Source organism: Castor canadensis, chromosome 15 (assembly GCF_047511655.1).
Source record: "Castor canadensis chromosome 15, mCasCan1.hap1v2, whole genome shotgun sequence".
Lineage (NCBI taxonomy): Eukaryota > Metazoa > Chordata > Mammalia > Rodentia > Castoridae > Castor > Castor canadensis.
The window spans coordinates 101,134,401-101,153,451 of NC_133400.1; the positions used below are offsets into that span (position 1 = coordinate 101,134,401).

The 19,051-nt window shown below is 52.4% G+C and overlaps 1 protein-coding gene, 1 long non-coding RNA gene and 1 other non-coding gene across 4 annotated transcripts in view; 1 reads left to right on the top strand and 2 right to left on the bottom strand.

The window, feature by feature from the left end:
* Nucleotides 1-2,944: 2,944 nt before the first annotated feature.
* On the bottom strand, nt 2,945-3,130 carry LOC141417609 (U2 spliceosomal RNA). The gene has a single exon (XR_012442266.1). It is a non-coding gene; the product is annotated as a U2 spliceosomal RNA (small nuclear RNA).
* Nucleotides 3,131-4,908: 1,778 nt separating this feature from the next.
* Nucleotides 4,909-19,051, top strand: part of Egln1 (egl-9 family hypoxia inducible factor 1) — a 44,246-nt gene continuing 30,103 nt past the window's right edge. Inside the window, exon 1 of one of the 2 annotated variants that reach the window (XM_074056882.1) lies at nt 4,909-5,766. In XM_074056882.1, the coding sequence (XP_073912983.1) occupies nt 4,930-5,766 (837 nt within the window). In that variant the 5' untranslated portion in view covers nt 4,909-4,929. The remainder of the gene's footprint in view (nt 5,767-19,051) is intronic. The other variant, XM_020176652.2, reaches the window with a different exon arrangement.
* On the bottom strand, nt 9,760-16,399 carry LOC141417574 (uncharacterized). Its single transcript, XR_012442233.1, has 3 exons — nt 16,225-16,399; nt 13,665-13,722; nt 9,760-10,912 (listed from the first exon to the last, which is right to left on the bottom strand). It is a non-coding gene; the product is annotated as an uncharacterized lncRNA (long non-coding RNA).

Sequence of the window (19,051 nt, forward strand, 5' to 3'; positions counted from 1 at the left end):
ATTTGCCCAGGCTGGCCTAGAACCACCATCTTCCCGATCTCAGCTTCCCGAGTAGATAGGACTATAGGTGTGAGCCACTGGCACTCAGCTTTGTTTAGTTCTGAGTTGAGTAAAGTGACAGAAAACAGAATCCTTCAGATAATCAGAAACATTTTAATATTTGTTGGATAATAGAATAGTGTTGAGTTTTTTTCTTCATTTCGTGTGACAATTGTATGATGGAGACATGTGTGTGTGTGTCTATATATATATTTATACATTTCTATGCTGGGGGTTGAACCCCAGCCCTGGATCTGAGTTTTAAAGGCTTTATCAGACACACATGTCAAAGTTGGGATATGTTTTATAATACTCCAGTCAATAAAAAGGGAGGGGCAGAGTTGGGGCAGAAGACAAGAGGGCTGGCGGTAGCTCTTGAGTCTGATCAATGTGGAACTGATCAGGGTTGAGGTCAATTACACTAGTCCCTCTACTTTTGTGTGTGTTTTCATTTTTCTACAGAAAAATAATACAGCTGTGTACAACCTAGGTTGGTGCAAGTTACTGTCATTACAATAAAGTTGATTTTATGTTAAGCAAGTATCACTTTTTCCTATTGTTTGTTAAGAAGACATTTATAGCATAATTGTATGGACATATAATTGTCCATGTTTGTGAGCAATAAAAAAACCCTCACAGCTGGGTATTGTTGCACACCCCTATAGTCCCAGGACTTGGGAGGTGGGGGGCAGGAATGGTAAGTTGGAGGCCAGCCCGACCTACCTATGAGGCTCCCTCTCAAAAACAAAAATCACCATAGATGAAATTTGGCTATAAATTTTTATATTTCTCAAGACAATCAATTTTGAACTGAAGAAGAGCAGTTTTTCACGGGGCCGGTGCATAATTTTAAAATCATAAACTGATCAAGTGTGCAGACAGACGACTGGTACTTTCCCCTGAGCATATGGAAAGGCTCATTTCACCAGGAGCCGGGAGCCGACCTTAGCAGGAAGGAAGCGCCCCGCCCACCTGTGCATTTGGCAGGTCCCTGGAGACAGGGACAGCAGGTGCTGCTTCCCAGCCACACCTACTTGTGCGTGTCCCCAAACCATGCTTAGAAAACAGCTCCGATTTCCAGTCGCTTTTCCCAGAACTCGAAGATCGCCTTCCTGTTTATCTTGGTGGAATGCCTGCGCTGCACTTGGGATTTTTCTGTTCTCTGGGACGTTTTCAAACGAGACCATCACAGACGGGGAAGCCAGGGGTCACTCGTCACAATCACATGTTTGATTTCCTGAGTAGGAAAGACACTCCACCGCCGTGAATTTTTAGCATTTTTAAGGAGTATAGGACTGGACCTCATGAAGCAAGTCCTGTCCCTGGGTTTCCTCAGGGGCTGTCACAGTCATTTCCCAAGTCACCTCCTCACTCAACTCAGTCTTCTTTTAGTGCATCTCTGGTCAGTTCTCAGGGGCTACTTACTGCCTATGGTTTAGGAAAACAGTTCCCGTGGGGCACCGGGAAGTCATACAAGTGGCTATTCAGCTTTCGTCCAGGTTGGCGCAAGGGATCCAAGCAACTTGCGAGGCTGAGATTGGGAGGATAGTGGTTCCAGGCAAGCCCAGGGAAAAGTTTATGAAACTCTACTTCAATGGAAACACAAAACAAAACAAAACAAAACTGGGTGTGGTGGTGCCCGTCTATCATCCCAGCAATAGGATCACAGCCCAGGCCAGTGTGGGCAAAAATTAAGACCCTATCTCCAAGATAACCAGAGCAAGAAGAGCTGCAGGTGTGGCTCCAACAGTTTAGCAAAGCACACAGCCCTGAGTCCATATGGAGACATAAACGATTTCCTGGGTTAGACTTACACAGTCATTTTAAATGAAATTCAAAGATTATTACTTTTGGTTTTTGTGGTACCTGGGTTAGAACTCAGGGCCTACATCTTGAGCCACTCCACCAGCCCTTTTTTGTGATGGGTATTTTTCAGACAGGATCTCTCAAATATTGGCTGGCTTCAAACCGCGATCGTCCTGGCCTCTGCCTCCTGAGTAGCTAGGATTACAGATGTGAGCCACTTGTGCCTGGCTCAGATTGTTTTTTAATACCTACAAATAACTAAATTTAGAAGAATCAAGTGTTTGTGGAATGAACCCCCCTACTTAGAATAGTTCCTGTCCTTGTGAAAAGTTAAGAAACATTTACGTTTAGTCTAGCAAAAGACCGAAAAGTATCATGTCCTTCTTGTATTTAAACGCCGTGCGCGATGTGTGCAAGTGAACTATTTCTAAGGCAGATTTTGTTAACTGTGAAGTAGCTCCTCTAGTTTTAGTTTAGTTTTAGCAATTGTGAATTACTTTGCTTTGACCCTCAACAATGTGATGGGCAGAGCTCAGCAAACCCTTCCTTCCTTCCTCCCCTTCCCTCCCGTTCCCTCTCCTATGCCACTTCAAATTTAGGGTTGTCCTGTGTTGCAAATCCCTACCCTGGGCTGGGAGCCTCCAAGCACAGTGTGATGAATTCTTTGGCATTCCTAGGGCAGGCGCTCTACCGCTTGAGCCACTCTGCCAGTCCCTTTTTGTGTTGGGTATTTTTTGAGATAGGGTCTTGCATTTTGCTGGAGCTGACCTGGAACTGTGATCCTCCTGGTCTCTGACTCCTGGGAGGCTAAGATTACAGGTGTGAGCCACTGACACCTGCTTCCTAGGGTGTTCTGAAAACATCTGTTAAGCAGCCTTGCTCGTAATGAACAATGTCACCTCAATGCATTTAATGAAGCTCTGGAACAGTGGAGGCAGTCTGAGGTCTTAGAGAGAGAGTGTTTGTAGTTTGGTTTGAAACTTGAAGCCGTGACTGTAATACTCACTTCAGTTCCCAAAGCACAGGCTAATCAGAATTACTGTCCTCCTTCACCAGACGCCATTCATGTCTGTAATAGAAATTAATAATTTTTTTCTGGGAGGGGTGCACCATTCCTGGAGGTACCCCAATACCAGTGGATGCGTGGATGGAGCGAGATCCTCTTCCATCTCCCTGCTCCAAAAATCCATATAATATATTGACCCCGGATACAGGACGAGGTTTCAGATGTGAAACTGGTAAGAACAGACACTACGTGATCTTAGTCAAAAGGCTGAGAAGCGATAGAATTTAGTGGTTTTAAATTCGGTCTAGTTGACAAAGGACTTCGGGATTGCAGGGCTTTTTGTTTTGTTTTGTTTTTAATTCTAAACCAGGTGCCAAGCATCTGTAACCCAGCACTTGGAGGCTGAAGTAGGAGGACGTAAGGTCCAGGACAATCTACATAGTGAGGCCCGCCTCAAACTCTTCCCCCACATCAAAAAAAAAAAATCTACAAAGTGTCTTAGGGCAATTCCTTCTAGTCCTCTTTTTTAAATTTTTTTGGGGGTGGGGTGGGACTGGGGTTTGAACTCGGGGCTTCATGCTTTAGAGGCTGGTGATCCACCATGTGAGCCACACCTCAAGCTATTCCTCTGCTTTTGAGGCTCCAGTAAGCCTGGAAGGCTCTATTTTAAGGACGGATAGGGCTGACAGTGTGGCCCAGTGGTGGAGAGCCTGCCTATCATGCATGAAGCACCGCAGGAGCAAAAATCAAACAAATGAGACGCGGACAGCTCTGCTGGCCTGACTTGCAGCCCATCCCCGCGCAAAGCTCGAACCCGCGGCCCTGCGACGCTCCACACAAACGGCAGGTGGAAAGGGCACCCCGGGGCCTTCTGGTACGGTTTTTAGGTTCTGTGAAACAAAGAATTGTTGTCATCAGTGTCACACAGATTCTATTAAAGTTTTTTTTTTAATGCAAAAAGTCGTGAATGTCACCATGCTTTTCTAGGGACACTCGCACCGGTTTGCACCCAAACGCCGAGCGTGGGCATGACAGGCCCTGGTGACCTTATTTCACCTGGCACAAAAGCGTCTTCGCGGGGTTTTGAACTCGGCAGTATTTCACGGGGCTTCGAAGTAATCAAAGAATAAAATAAAACCAAAAGCAAAACCAAAAGCAGCCCCCAGAGCCCCGGTGCTTTCACGCGGGGGTGGGACCCCCGGGGACCCTCTTTTTGTTTTAACCGTTCGTGGGGGTGGGGATCGGGCCGGGTCGGGCTCCGCGCGGCTCGCGTGACCTCGGACCAGTTGCTCCACTTATTTCCGTTTCCTCCTCTGCACCGCCAGGGTCGCGCGGGCAACCGCGCAGCCACAGCGGCCCGGGGCGCGCGCCCCGCGGGCCCGGCGAGGGAGGCCGTGCGCCCCCGGCAGGTGTCGGCCGCGCGCGCCCCGGGCGGAGCCGCGAGGGGCGGAGGGAGGAGGAGGGGCGGGGCGGGGCGGAGGAGGGAGGGGGCGGAGCCGCGAGGGGCGGAGGGAGGGCAGGGGCGGGGCGGAGGAGGGCGGGGCGGAGGAGGGCGGGGGAGGGGAGAGGGGAAGGGCGGGGAGGAACCGGTGGAGGAGGAGGCGGGGGCGCGCGGGCCGGGTGGAGCCGCGAGGGGAGAGGAGGGGAGGGGCGGGGTGGGGGGGGCGAAAAGGGAGGGGGAGGGGAGGGGGCGCGGCGCCCAGGCCCAGCCCGCCCGCGCCGCGTGAGCGCGGCCCCCGCCCTCTCCGCCCGCGCGCCGGGTCGCCGGGGCCGTGGTGTACGTGCAGCGCGCGCGGAGCGAGTGGCGCCCGCAGGCCCGCGCCCTGCCCGCCCGGCCCCGGACGCGGAGGAGGCGGCTGAGCCCCTGTCTCCCTCCCCCTCGCCCGCCCGCGGTGCAGGCCGCGCCGGCCCACGCGATGCGGCGCTGAGTGAGGTTCGGGGGCTGCGCGGGGGCCCGGCGGCCCGGCGGCGAGGGCGAGGGCGCGGACGGCCTCCCCGAGCGGGCGGCGGTGTATGGCGCCGTGACGGCCCCGCCGTCGCCGCCCCGCGCCCGGCCCCGGCCCAGCCGCCCTGCCGCCATGGCCAGTGACAGCGGCGGGCCCGGCGGGCCGAGCGCCAGCGAGCGAGACCGGCAGTACTGCGAGCTGTGCGGGAAGATGGAGAACCTGCTGCGCTGCGGCCGCTGCCGCAGCTCCTTCTACTGCTGCAAGGAGCACCAGCGCCAGGACTGGAAGAAGCACAAGCTCGTGTGCCAGGGCGGCGAGGCCGGCTCCGCGCCTGCGTCCCGGGCCTCGGGAGCCGCCACCCTCGCCGGGGCCACCACCGGCGCCGCTGCCGCCGGGGCGCGGGCGGCCGGGAAGGCGGCTCCTTCGCGCCGGGACTGCGCCGAGGCCGCGCGCGCGCCGACCCCCGGGGACGCGGCCCAGGCCCGGGGTGGCCGCGGCCCGGCGGAGCCCGGCGTGGAGGAGCCGCCGGCCCGGCGCTCGCCCGGCCCCGAGCGCGCCAGCCTGTGTCCCGCGGGCGGCGCCCCCGGCGAGGCGCTGAGCCCCGGCGGCGGCCTGCGGCCCAACGGGCAGACGAAGCCGCTGCCCGCGTTGAAGCTGGCGCTGGAGTACATCGTGCCGTGCATGAACAAGCACGGCATCTGCGTGGTGGACGACTTCCTGGGCAGGGAGACCGGGCAGCAGATCGGCGACGAGGTGCGCGCGCTGCACGACACCGGCAAGTTCACGGACGGGCAGCTGGTCAGCCAGAAGAGCGACTCGTCCAAGGACATTCGCGGCGACAAAATCATCTGGATCGAGGGCAAGGAGCCCGGCTGCGAGACCATCGGGCTACTCATGAGCAGCATGGACGACCTGATCCGCCACTGCAGCGGGAAGCTGGGCAATTACAAAATCAACGGCCGGACGAAAGTAAGTGTCGGGGACGCGCGCCCGCAGGGCCCGAGCCACACTTCCAGCCTTCTCCCAGCCCCGGCCACCCCGTGGGACACGAGAGACCCTGGCTCTGGCCCTGCGTCCACCTGCGTTTGCCCAGGCCGCCCGGTGCCCACGGGGGCGGGACCCGGCTCTGATGGAGAGTGGCCAGCTGACCCCAGAAGGCTGCAGGAAGGGCTTAGGGCCCCCCTCCCCTCCCCCAGTAGCTTTGTGCCACTCTGTCCCTGCTGTGTGGAAGCCACTAGAAAACGGGGCGAGAGGTGTTTCCGTCTTCAGCTCTCGGCGGAGGTTGGTCACACTTTAGCGTAGGTTTCCTCTGTTTGTTCATAGGGTCCCTCTTGAAAACGGGCTGCCTTGTGGCTTCCTGGGGAAAAAAAAATCAAAACAGCACGGATTTGGGCCGGGAGGGCGCGTTTCAACGTCTAGTTGGGCTAGATCTTTCTGTTTTCGCTCACTGCGGGGGTTTGTCCCCTAGTCCTGCGGTAAACAAATCTCACCACTCTTGATTTGGCTGCAGACCTCATCTTCCCTTTGTGTCCAGCCTCCAGGGCCGCCCTGCTCCACCCTTCTTCCCATCCCTCTGTCTGATTCCCCGAGTTGTGCGATTGTTTGGGGAACCCTCACGCACGTGTTGGTACACAGGGCCCTTCCCAGTCGTCTTCTCTAGGTGTCAGACGGTCTGTTTTGACACTTACGTGTGACTGCCAGGCCGTCCCAGCGGAGGTAAGAAGGAGATTCCTAAACATGAAACTGGGCAAAGATACAGTGGGCTGTCTGGTTGATACCTCACAGAACCAGAGCTGGACGAAGGCACATGCCTTCATACTATTTAGGCTCAAATAATTGCTTAAAATTAAGCTGTGATGGAACATAGAGGATCTGATTAAACATCAGCCTTGGTCTTTTGCAAGATCTTCGTTTATAGTTTTAAAAAGAAAGGTGGTCATTGATCAAATGTGAAGGGAGTCATGAGCTCCAGAGCAGGAAGCAGCTCCTGTGGGGGAGTAGTTCTGGGACCCTGTGCAGTCTGGCCTCAGCTTAAGTTGGAGTCCTGCAGAAAAAGGTGGTGTCCTAAATCTTTCTGAGCTACCTCCTTAGGTAATCGAGCTCTCTTGGGAGTAAGCTGAGACCTCTTTGCTATCTCTCCCATTTCTTCCTGTCCTTGTCAGGGGAAGGGGCAACTCAGTCTGGCCCTCAGGGCACACGGTCTTCTGGGAAGCTGTTAGAACAGTCACCTCTGTCCTCAGGGGTCTCAGTAGCTGGTTTAAGTGGCTTGACTGAAGGTGTTGTCATAGTAAGGGACAAGCTGAGGGAAAGATGGCTTGTACATTTTGCCCTTGATGGTATGTCTGCAGTAATTTCAGATCTGTGAGTGATCTTAGGGAATTCATTTCATTTGTACTTCTTGGTTGAACGAATTTTGGTAATCTTGTTTGGACTTGTAACTTAAGTATTCCTAAAAAAACAAAGGTGCTTGTTTTGAGGGGATGAGAAGGCAAACACTCCCCCGATATTGAGCAACTGGATTGTGTGAGGCCTCAGATAAGGGCAAGCTCCTGCAGTCTCAGTGCTGTCTAGAGGTGGCTGTAGCCCTCATACATTGAAGGGAGTTTCAGCACACACTCAGCCAGGGCCTGCCACTGAGGAAAAGCTGGCTCAGGTCCAGTGCCGGTGACTCCCACACAACCCATGCTTCTGTTACACTAGGTGTGGATGGGTGTGGGGCGAGAAGGGCCTGCCACTAACGCTGGGTACGTGTTTCTGTTGATAGCAGGTCGAGCTGTCAGCTCTTAGGTAAATGATCATACCCTACGATTGGACTGTGTAAACTTTTTGATCAGGACACTGTACCATGCTTATTGCATACCGTGGCTTAAAAGCTAGTTTTGCATTTAACCAAGTCATGGCTCCTTCAAGTGTAACTCTGAAGAGGTGTCACAGCGTGGCTGCCGTCTGCGTTGCATGGATCTTCACGCTATTACAGTGATTTTAAAGGTTCCTTCCTCAAACCTGTGCTCTCGGAACAGCAGGTGGGCAGAGGTGTTTTACCCTGGTTCTAGATCTGGAGGGTGGGAGGAGGGAATCCTGCACAACACAGACCTGAGCTCAGGTCTTCCAACCACGTGTTGGGTACTCTTCACTTCATCATCCACACCGCATGCCCTGTTTGTGTGTCAGGCGGTGGGCCATGGGCCGTGGGCCACGACCTCCTCAGTGCTGGCTTTGGTTTTCCGAGTGTCTACCTCAGACGCGCTCATCTTGCCTGTGTTTCCACAGCCTCTGTAGAAGAGGAACCATGAGGGAAGAATGAAGTAATAATGCAGAAGAAAACAGAAATGCAATTGTTGCCACTGTTGTGAGCCAGCTTTACCTTCCACTTTCTCTCATCTGCTCTTGGGATTTCCCCCTTTGCTCTTAAGCTTCCCTTTGATCCCTGCCTTCCTCCCATTCTGTCTCATCAGGAAGATGAGACTTGCAACCGTGTTCAGAATGCAGCAGTGTCAGAAGTCATAGGTACTGAGCTGGAGGCGTGACTCAAGTGGTGGAGTGCCTGCCTGGCAAGCACAAGGCCCTGAGTTCAGCCCTCAGTACTGCCAAAACCCAAAACCATAAGTACCTTGGACGAGTATGGTAGTATTCTTCTGTAATCCCACCTATGTGGTAGGCAGAGGTGGGAGGAACATAGTCTGAGGCTGGCCTGGGGAAAAAGTCAGACCCTATCTGAAAAATAAGCCAGAGCAAAAAGGGCATGACTCAAGTGGTACATTTCAAACCCCAGTACTGCCAAAAAAAAAAAAAAAAAAACAGAGAGAGAGAGAGAGAAAGAAATCATCGGTACCTCAACTAGGGTAGAGGGAAAAGAGGAAAGCATAGAATGAGAGCTGTGGGGAAATGCTGAGCCTTCCTGTTGGTGTCTCACTGAGGCAAAACATTTGTCCTTAAAATTATGGGGAGGTTGAGGCAGGACGGTCATGAGTAGCCAGTCTGGGCTACATATTGAGATCATGTCTCAAAAAAAAAAAAAAAGCCAGGTGGTGGCAGTGGCTCACGTCTGTAATCCAGCTACTCAGGAAGCAGAGTTCGGGCGATCATGATTTGAAGCCAGCCAGGGCAAATAGTTTGATGAGAGGCCCTATCTTGAAAAAACTCGTCACATGAAAGGGCTGGTGGAGTGGCTCAAGTGGTAAGAGCACCGGCTTAGCAAGCATGAGGCCCTGAGTTCAAACCCCAGTGCTGGAAAACAAAAAACAGACATTAAAAAATAAAGTGACTAGAAGCATGTGCATGTGGATTTAATCCACAGCTTCATCTGTTCAATTAAACGGGTGTGAAGAAAAGGGATGAGAGAAGAAGTTGAGGCAGGAAGCACCCATTGTGTCACTAAGACTTTTCATTAGCCCTTCAGGTAATCAGTCAGCTCTGGCTTATTGTGGCTTTTAGAGCAAAGGATAGAGTGAGGAGAACCCTGCAGCTTGATCATTGCTGCCATAGTCCTCGTAGGTGTTAAAAGCAAGGCCACCTTGTGGCCACAGTGAGAGGACAGATGCCTGCCAGCCAGGAACTGGGCCACGCTGGCTCCTGAGCCCAGACTCCAGCCCCAGTCAGTGCTGTGAGACACGAGGTCAGAACCCTGTGAGATGCCTCCTCTTCCCACCTCTGCTCTGCCCTTAAAATGGTTTGTGGATGGTCAGTGGCTGTGTCAAGAGTTTAAGGTCGCAGTCAGCTGTCCTGGGTGTGGAGAGACTGGAGGTGACACTTGGGACCCCCCAAAGGGTTGCCTGAATAATGTGCGAGGTGCCAAAGTCACTTTTGTAGAAAAGCACTTTGGTCAAGTGCATTGGTTTACGTGCAGTGAACACCCTTATTTGTTTGTTTGTTTTGTGGAGCTGGGGATTGAACCCAAGGCCTTGCACATGCTAGGCAAATGCTCCAAACCCTTCATTCTAAAGAATTTTATTTCAGGTAAGAAGTTAGTGTATGTTACAGCTCTTTGTATATTATCTAATAAGCTACAAAACCTCCTGCAAACCTCTCGTTGTGCTGTTGGGGAGGAAGGGGTCTTGAGTCCCTGTCAGGTCCAGATAGGATCCTGGGTCTGCTGTTGTGACTGTGTCCTTGGGCTGTGGTAGGTTCTTCTCTCCAGGGCTCAGTTTTCCATTTGTGAGTGGTGTTGCAGGACACCTGTCTCCCGGGCCACTCAGGCTCGTTCCTCAGGAGGCCATGCAGCCCTGTGTGACTAAAGCCCCTCCAGGTGTGAAGCAGTGTGCAGACTGCTGTTACAGTTGAGTACTCACTCTTCCCCTTTTCCCTTTAAACATCTGTAAGAGTCCAGTGCTTCCCTGTGTCTTCTCTTACAAGCTGGAGGGGGAGAGCTCAGAGCCATTTACACCTGACACTTCCCACACAGACGCCCGCATTTGCATTTTTTGAGTGCAGTTGACTCCTTCAAGGACATGGAGCTGGTGTGTGACAGAGGCGGTAGGCACTGGCTCGCCTCCCTCTGCTGTCTGCAGCTCTGTGTGTCCCTCTGCCTCTCATGTGGAGGTCCTGCTGAACTGATTTTGGTGTATTTTTGCCATTTTGAGGACATGCCTGAACGTCCTCTTCCTTCCCGCTCTTGGTTTGCCTTATCTGGCGCTGCAGCCCAGCTTCCTGCCTGATGGTCTCTGGTGACCCTGCTGTTCTTGCCCACCTCTGTCTTTCCTCTGTCCTTGTGGAAGCCTCGTCCTCTGGGACAGGCCACCCTCTTTGGCTTCCTCTGCAGTTGCTGTCTCTCGCTCTGCTCTGCGGCTCGCTCTCTGCCTCTCCCCTGTTGGGCCTGGAATCTGCCTTTGTTCTTTTCCTGTGATTTCTGAAGCCATTCCTTTCTGGTATGCCTTTGAATCGATGTTACCAGCTCAAGTTGTTTTTATTTAGTTTTTCTCTTTAGGCCTTTAAAGCTGCACCCGCTATTTCAGCCTTCCTTTCATTCTAGCACCTTCTTGGATGGTTTTCATAGGTGCCTTTCACTTGTGTGTGTTCCACGCTTGTCTGTCCATGGCTGACAGTGGGATTCAGATCACTGATGGAGCTGTCCTAAGAGCTTGTCTTTCTCTTAATTCCCCGCAAAGACCTTTCTGTTCTGAAACATAAAACAGAGAACCCCGAACCCAATGGGTGGTTAGTCAGCGTCGTCCTTACGACACCATCTCCCTCTGCATCTCCTAGGCCCATCTCTGCACTCTCCCTCCGTGGGGCCGGAATGTTTTCCCAAACTAGCTTGCAACTAGTTTTATTTCTGAAGCATTTGGCGAGGACCTGCGTCCTCTCTGTGCTTGTTGAAGTCACCCTAAGTCTTCCTGAGTGTGGAGCTGTTGTGTCCCAGGTCCCGTTTGTGTGCTCTTGGCTCCTTGTCCTCTGAGTCATTCAACAAATATGAAGTGAGTACCATCTGTGTCCAGGTGAGGACTGGGGTCCTGAAGAGCAAAGGCAGAGGACCTTCTCACCCCCCATTCTCATGGAGTTCAGCTTCCACTGGGGTAGGGGAGGGCGGTCGTTAGAGAGGAGTGTAAGGAATACATGCAAGCTAGGTGGGCAAGTCAAGGACAGAGGGATGGCCGCTCTCTCTTAGGTAAGGTGATGCTTAAGTCCAGACCCAGGTGAAGCCAGGGGTGTTTTGTGGATTTGTGGAAGGAGAACATGCTGAGTGAAGGTGTTAAGTAGCAGGTACAGAGGCCCGAGTGCCCCTGTGTGGTGTGCTGGGTGGTGGCGGGTGAGGAAGGGCCTGCCGTCGGGGAAGGTCCAGCAGAGGAAATAGCGCGGGCAGGGCTTTGCCTTGCCAGCCATGGTAAGGACTCTGGGCTCATGGAGTGTTTGTTTTAAAAGATCTCTGAGTGGGCCTGGTGGCACACCTGTAGTCCCAACTACTCGGGAGGCTGGAGCAGCGGGATGCTAGAGTCCAGGAATTTGAGGTCAGATGGGGTAACACAGGCAGACCCTGTCTTCCACCAAATAAGCGCAGAGCCCTGTGGCTGCTGTGAGGAGGGGAAGGAGGGGTGGGAGCGGGAGTGCCAGGTAGGGCTTCGGAGGTGGTGAGAAGGGGTTGAATTCTGGGTATGTTTTGAAAGTGGGGTTCATAGGGTTTGCTGAGTGAGTTAGAGAGGAGGCTCGAGAGGAGGAGGGTCCAGGGTGACATCAGTCTGGCTTGAGCGTTGGAAAGAAATAATCGCCATTTTCTCTCAGACCTTCTCTGTGTCTGCCCCTTTCGCGTCCGTCTGGGGCTCTGGCTGGTGCTTTTCTTCCTTCTCAGGCTTCCCACCCATGTGGTCTGCATGTGTGTCCCTCAGGTGAACTGCTAGCTTAAGATGGCCCAACCCCCCGTGCAGAGATGTACACAGACTCCAAAGTCTGCGGATGCTTCAGTATGAGGCAAGTGTAGATTTAGACTCAAAGTCATGCTGGGCACTGGTGGCTCACACCCATAGTCCTAGCTGCCTGGGAAGATCACAGTTCAAGGCCAGCCCTGGCAAACAGTTTGTGAGATCCCATGTCCAAAATACTCAGAGCCAAGTGCACTGGAGGTATGGCTCAAGTAACTGCTTTTCAAGTTTGAAGTCCTGAGTTCAAACGCCAGTCCCACCAAAAAAAAATAGATTCAAAGTCAAAATAAAGCCAGAAATCAGACATCTTTGCTTAAATGTGCTGTTAAGAATCAAACTACTACAGAAAATTGGGTAGAGGTTGAATGACCATAAAATACCAAAACCAGCTGGGCATGTTGGCTCATGTCTATAATTCTAACTACTGGGGAAGTGGAGATAGGGAGGATCATGGTTTGAGGCCAGCCTGGGCAAATGTTTGCAAGACCCCTCCTCAGCCAGTAAGCTGGGCTTCATGGCACAAACCTGTCATCTCAGCTGCTTGGAAATGTAGTTAGGAGGATCTCGGTCAAGGCTGGCCTGGGCATAAGTGACCCCATTTGAAAAATAATGAAAGCTCAAGTGGTAGAGCACCTGCCTAGCAAGCTCAAGGCCCTGAGTTCAAGCCCCAGTACTGCCAAAAAACAAAAACAGGCCCATTGACTTACAGGTACTAGTGAGTGAGGAAGGACCTTGTTGTATGACCAGGGAAGATGGCAGAGATGGGTGAGAACTTTGGCCCCTTGACATTGAGCCTGGCACTGAGGTTACTCTTGAGGTACCACCTCCCAAATACTAAAATCAGAACATGTCAGGCAGGAACTTGAAGGCAGGAAGCCTTGCTTTTGGCTCTAAGGTGAGGGAGGGTCACGACAGTAGATGGATGAACACTAGGATGTTGTGTGTGAAACAGTTTAAAAAATTAAAACCCGGGAAGTCAAATATGAAGTGTGGAACCCAGGAACCTGTAATCTCATTTTAATTCAGTTGACTAAGCTCTGGTGGTGCACACCTGTAATCCCAGCCACTTGGGAGGCAGAGGCAAGAGGATTGAAAGTGTGAGGTCAGATTCTGTGTCAAAAAAAAAAAAAAACAAGCCAGGCATTGGTGGCACATGTCTGTAATCCCAGCAGTGTGGGAGGTGGAGGTTAGAGGATTGCAGTCTTAAGTCTGGCCCAGGCGAAAAACACCAGACCCTATCTAAAAAATACTAAAGCAAAAAGGGCCAGCGGTGTGGCTCAAGTGGTGGCCCCGAGTTCAAACTCCATCAGCCAAACAATAAATAAAGACCAGAAGAGGCTGGGGTTATGTTCACGTGGTAAAAGGGCTTACTGAGGCCGAGTTCAGTCCCCAGTACTGCACAAAACAAAACCACATGCGCTTAGGAGAGGTTTTGAACAGTGAAACCTGAAGCAGATGGACCAAATGTAGCCAGTGAATCGAGGAGGACCGGGGAAGGGGAGTCAGAAGACTCACCTGCATCTGCTCTGTCCAGGCAGGCTTTTTGCCTTCTGTTGTGTCTTCCGGTGACTCCCTGTAAAACATGAGTCGCAACACTGCGTTTTAGAGAATTTAGAAGCTTCCCGTCGCCGCCCTGGAGCCCTGGAGCACCCCACCTTCCCACCTTTGGCTGCTGCTTAGTGGCCGAGTCTCAGCTCAGCTTCTCAGTTGTCCTCGTTACGTGGTTCTCCCTTCTCATGGCTTTGAGCTGTCACTTTTCCAAAGCTGTCCTTAGCTTTCTGCTCCTCCGTGTCAGAAATGCACACATTGGAGAACTCCAGCCGCCCTTTCCTAGACTTCTCTCTTATCTGTAGGAGCTGCTGGCGGCTACACAGCAGGGCACCCTGAAAGCCGTGTGGCTTAGGACACCCTACATCTCTTGTCCTGCTTTCTAAAGTGAGGCGTCAGAGCACAGCAGGCTGCAGGCTTGGCCTCACTGTCCCACGAGGCCAGTGTAGGTCCTGGGCCAGGGCCTGCGTGGGCAGGAGCTCTCCCCGGGATCACACTGGCTCCTGGTGGCCTTCAGCTCCAGGTGGACTTACATGGGGCTGAGGCTTGACTTCCTCGCCACGGGGCCTCTCGGACCAGGCAGCTTGTTTCCATGACAGGCAGGACTGAGAAGGCACAGAGAGGCTGCTGGTGGCATACCTGGCGCTCTGCACCTCTGTGGCCCAGGCACAGGAGGGACCCCTCACCTGCAGTAACCAGGGTCTGTGGCAGCCCCTTTCTTCCCTCACGCTCCTTTGCCCCTTGCAGACTCTGGTGCTGCGACTTAACTGCTCTTTGGCTTCCTCCTCCTGTGGTGGGAGGTGATGGCAGCACCTGGGTAGCAGGTGTGACCAGGGTGGTCAGCCCAAGGTGGGGCTCGGTCAGTGTCAGCTGTACCGTCTCAGACTCCGTGATGTGCCTCTCACATCTGTACAGGACTGATGGCTGTCCCCAGCTGCGTTTTTCTGGAAGTATTGCAGCCTAGTGTGATGCAGACTTAGCTCCCGGTGTTGGAAGGGATGAGGGGCAGTGTGTGTGCGGATGGAAGAACAGGTTTACAGTTGAGCCTCTCTGGGTCTGCCTGTGTTTTATTCAGCAGCTGTGCACAGCGTGCTCTGTGCCAGGCACCTAGGTGTCCAGGGTGACGTGGACCCCTCTGGGGTCCTGTATGGGAGACAGTCTTGAGCTGGAGTCCGGTGCACGAAGGATCCCATCGTGGCGGTCAGGAAGGGTTTTTCTTGGGGACGTGGCTGCTTAGGCTGAACTGAAGCGGGAGTCAGGGCTGAGTCCACCCAAAGCCTGGTGTTTTGTAGGAATGTGTTCTCCTGTAGTGTGAGGGCTTTGCTTGTTTAGTGAGCGTTCCTGTCGTCTCTCCTTTCCTTTTGAAACATGTCATTTCTGAGGAGAAACCCCTCTTTATCTCTGACCTGGATCATTATAGGAGCCTAACTTTTTTTGGGGGGGTTGGCAGTACTGGGGTTAGAACCCAGGGCTTCATGCCTGCTAGACTTCTAGGCAGGAGCTTTACCACTGGAACCACAACCCAACCATTTTTGCTGTGGTCATTTTGGAGATATATCTCACTTTTGCCCAGGCTGGCCTAGACCATGATCTCTTATACTTTCCTTAGAAGCTGGGGTGACAGGTGTGCTCCACCACTCCCAGCTATGGGTTGAGATGGAGTCTCAAGAACTTTTTGCCCAGGCTGGCCTCCAACTGAGATCTTTCTGATCTCCACCGCCTGAGTACCTGGGATTACAGAAATGGTGACCAACCCTAACTTCTTTTTTTGTCTCTTTTCCTTCCAGTGCATTCCGTCCATTGCTCTCTTTTTCTTTTCTTTCGGCAGTACTGGGGTTTGAACTCAGGGCTTCGCACTTTGAGACAGGTGCCCTACTGCTTGAGCCATGACTCCAGCCTCCATTGCTGCCATGTGCTATCCGTGCTGGTCCCTGGAGCCTAACTGTAACCCTGGGCCAGCCATGGAAAAGGCTGGGGAGGGGTGAAGAACATTCTTGAATCCTTCCTGCCCTGTCCCTCTGAGCAGAACCCAGTTCTGTCCTGCCTGGGGCCCTGTGGGTTCCCATCACTGATGACACGTCACTCACGGTGGTGGTCCTGCCCTGTTCACGTTGCTCTTCCCAGCCTATTCCTGACTCAGTGAGTGTTACAGTCAGGTTCTGCTGTGCCGCCCTAGTTCATATGTGAGCGTCATCCACGCTCCACCATATCCGTGCTAAGTTTGCCAGCACTTACACATGACTTACCAGAAGTCTTCAGAGACCTGTTCCGATGATACAAGTCAGTTCTTTTACATTCATTTCGTGCTGCTGCTCAGATTTGCTGAGGCCAAACCGCTAGCCTCCCTCCTTCCTCCTGCCCTTCTCACTCCTCCAGCATCTGGGAATTCTGCGTCAGGTTCCCACATCCCACCACATCTCCAGCAGTTCAAATCTGAGGCCTCCTGTAGGGTCCGACTGAGTCCCTTCCTGAAAACCTCCCCAACCCCGATTCTCCATTGATGTCTTTTCTGCAAACCTGTTTATACCTTTATTCCTGAGCTGTCTTCTCCAGGAGACTCCAAGGGTTGGGCAGCCATGTGTGCTGCATTGTGGCATGCGTCAGCACTGTCCCCAGCTGTCCTCTGCCCGACCCTCACCTCCATACACCACCTCAGTCCCATTTTCAGTCTGCACCGTTCTTTCCTACTGTCAGCTCTCCTTTCTGTGCTTACCATGCTGTTTCTGGTCCTTAATTTTCCAGATAAAAATAGCCTGGGGCCAGCACGGCCTTGAACTATTTTTAGCTCCGAGCACTGGAGAAAGTTATGTTGTGAAGGTGAAGCGAAGTTATGTGCTATTCCCTGTGCCAAGGCCCAAGGCTTGTTACAGTGTGCAGTGGAGCTCTGCATGTCCTGTCCCCACGCTCCACAGGGGACAGCTGTGTCCCCTCTCCTTACCCTACCAGGGCCTGGCAATCCCTGGGACACCCAGGTCCTTTCAAAGCCAGCAGTACCTAGGCACAGTGTTGAGAGTGACCTCAGGGACCTGCCCTCAGATGGGTCGGAGGACAAGCTTGCAGCCAGCCAGCAGGTGGGATGGTGATTGGCGTGCAAACCCCTCAAAGCCATGTCCTAACGCAACACTGCTCCAGCTGCCAGTGCTTTTTCATAATTTCAGATGCATTCATGGCAGGTTAGGATTACGCTTAACATGGAGGGCGGGGGCTCACGCAGGTGAGCAGTGCTGCCCTTGGGAACAGTTGTACATTCAGACACTTAACCGGCTTGGGGAAGCAGCTGTTGTGACTGTGGTAGAGGAAGGTGGTGGTAGAAAGCTTTCCATCTAAACAGCCCTTGGGAACATCAGAATGTGTTTGCCCTAAAGAGGTTCACCTCCCCTTTTGCTTGCATGCTTGTTTATTTACTTACGGCAGTACTGGAGTTTGAACCCAGGGCCTTGAACTTGCTAAGCAGGTGCTGTACCACTTGAGCCACACTCCCAGGCCTGTTTTGCTTTTGCTCTGGTTATTTTGGAGATAGAGTCTCGCTTTTTGCCTGCACCATCCGGGAACAGCATCCTCCTATTTATGCTTCCCACCTTTGTTGGAATGACAGTTGTGTGCCACTGTGACCAGTTTTTTTTCTGTTGAGATGAGGTCTTAAAAGCTTTTTTGCATAGGCTGGCTGGAAATCATCATTTTCTTGATCTCAGCCTCGTGCATAACTTGGGATGATGGGTGTCTGCCACCACACACAGCTGTTGGTTGAGATGGGGGTCTCATGAACTCCCTGCCCAGACTGGCCTTGAACTGTGAAACTCGATCTCAGCCTCCCAAGTAGCTAAGATTGTAATTGTGATCCACCTGGACCCGGGTCCAGTTTTGCTTAATTTTGACACTTAAAATGTGTGCTTATTCCCTTAGGACAGATGTGGTAAGTAGCTTGAGACTTAATATTTACTGTAGGGCGGGGTGTGACTCAGTGGTAGACCTCTGGCCTAAGCTGTTTGAGGCCCTGGGCTCAGACCCTAGCATCACAAAAAAAAAAGAAAAATGACCACAGATCATTTATATGTCTATAGTTGGGGTTGCTACAACCCAGAATATTGTGGAATAAAGTTTTTTCAATAAAGACCCTTTGGCTAAAAGTCATGGATGATAATAAAATGTCATGCCTCCCCATAGCTTGTAAGCTTGTTCAGAGCAGTGATGCAGGCTGGCGTTTCATAACTGTTTTGCTTACGAACTCCTTAGGGGTCTAATGGGTTCTCACCCCCAGAATGACCACACGTGTGCGTTCAGAGCCCATCCATTGATCCTGTGTTAAAAATCCCTGTTGGACACGGGTGTGGTGGAGCATCTCTGTAATCTCGGCACCTGGAAGGCTGAAGCAGAAGGATCAAGAGTTTGAGGCCAGCCAGGGCAAAAAGCTAGGAAGACTCCTGTCTTGATGAAAGCTGGGTGTGGTGGTGCATACCTGTCATCCCAGTTATGAAGGAAGTTTAAATAGGATCACAGTCCAGGCTAGTCCCTGAAAAAAACTCTGAGAGACCCTACCTGAAAAGTAAACAAAATGAAAAGGGCTGGGGTTGTCGTAAGTGGTGCTCAAGTGGTGTTCAGATGGTAAGAGCACCTGCTTAGCAAGTGTGAATCCCTGAGTTCAAACTCTAGAACCACCAAAAAAAAAGGAAAACCCGAGAATCACAGCACCCCAGGACTGGAGATCTGGGGTACTGTTGTTTACAGAAATGAAGTTAGAGTTCATGCTGATTCGTTTGCTGATATTAAAAGCAGTTCCTATCATCGTTCTCTCTGAAGTGTCTTCATAGCTTGGACGGAAAGTGTTTGCAGCATGAGAACCGTGCACACGGCTGGTTTTCGGGCTGCTTGGATTTTGCGTGCTGCATCGGTCTCTTGCTCGCCTTAGGACTCTGCAGGGAAAGGGAATGCCATTGGTGGTAGGGGACCTGCAGGTACCATTTTGGATTCTTGTCCCTCAGCTCGCCTCTGTGTGTGAGGCGGGGCGGGATGGGGGGGGGAGGGTAGACGCACTCTCGGAGTTGGTGATGAGAGTGGTTATTTCTAAGATGCCCCACCCAGCAGGGCCTTCTCATCTCAGGCTGTTGTAAGGTCTCGACCTGGGTTGCCTTGGCTCCAGACCTTGTTCCTGTTTGTGGTGTTGCTGGCGTTGGCATCACAAGTTAACATTACGTTTGCAACTTAGAGTTCTTTCTCTTGGTGGGACTGGGTTGATTTCACACCTGCTAGGCGGTGTCCTATTAGTGAGCTGCTTCTCAGCAACTCCCAGTTAGTGACTTGCTTCACTGGGCCACTGGAACCTCTTTTTTTTTTTTTGGTAGTGGGGCTTGAACTCA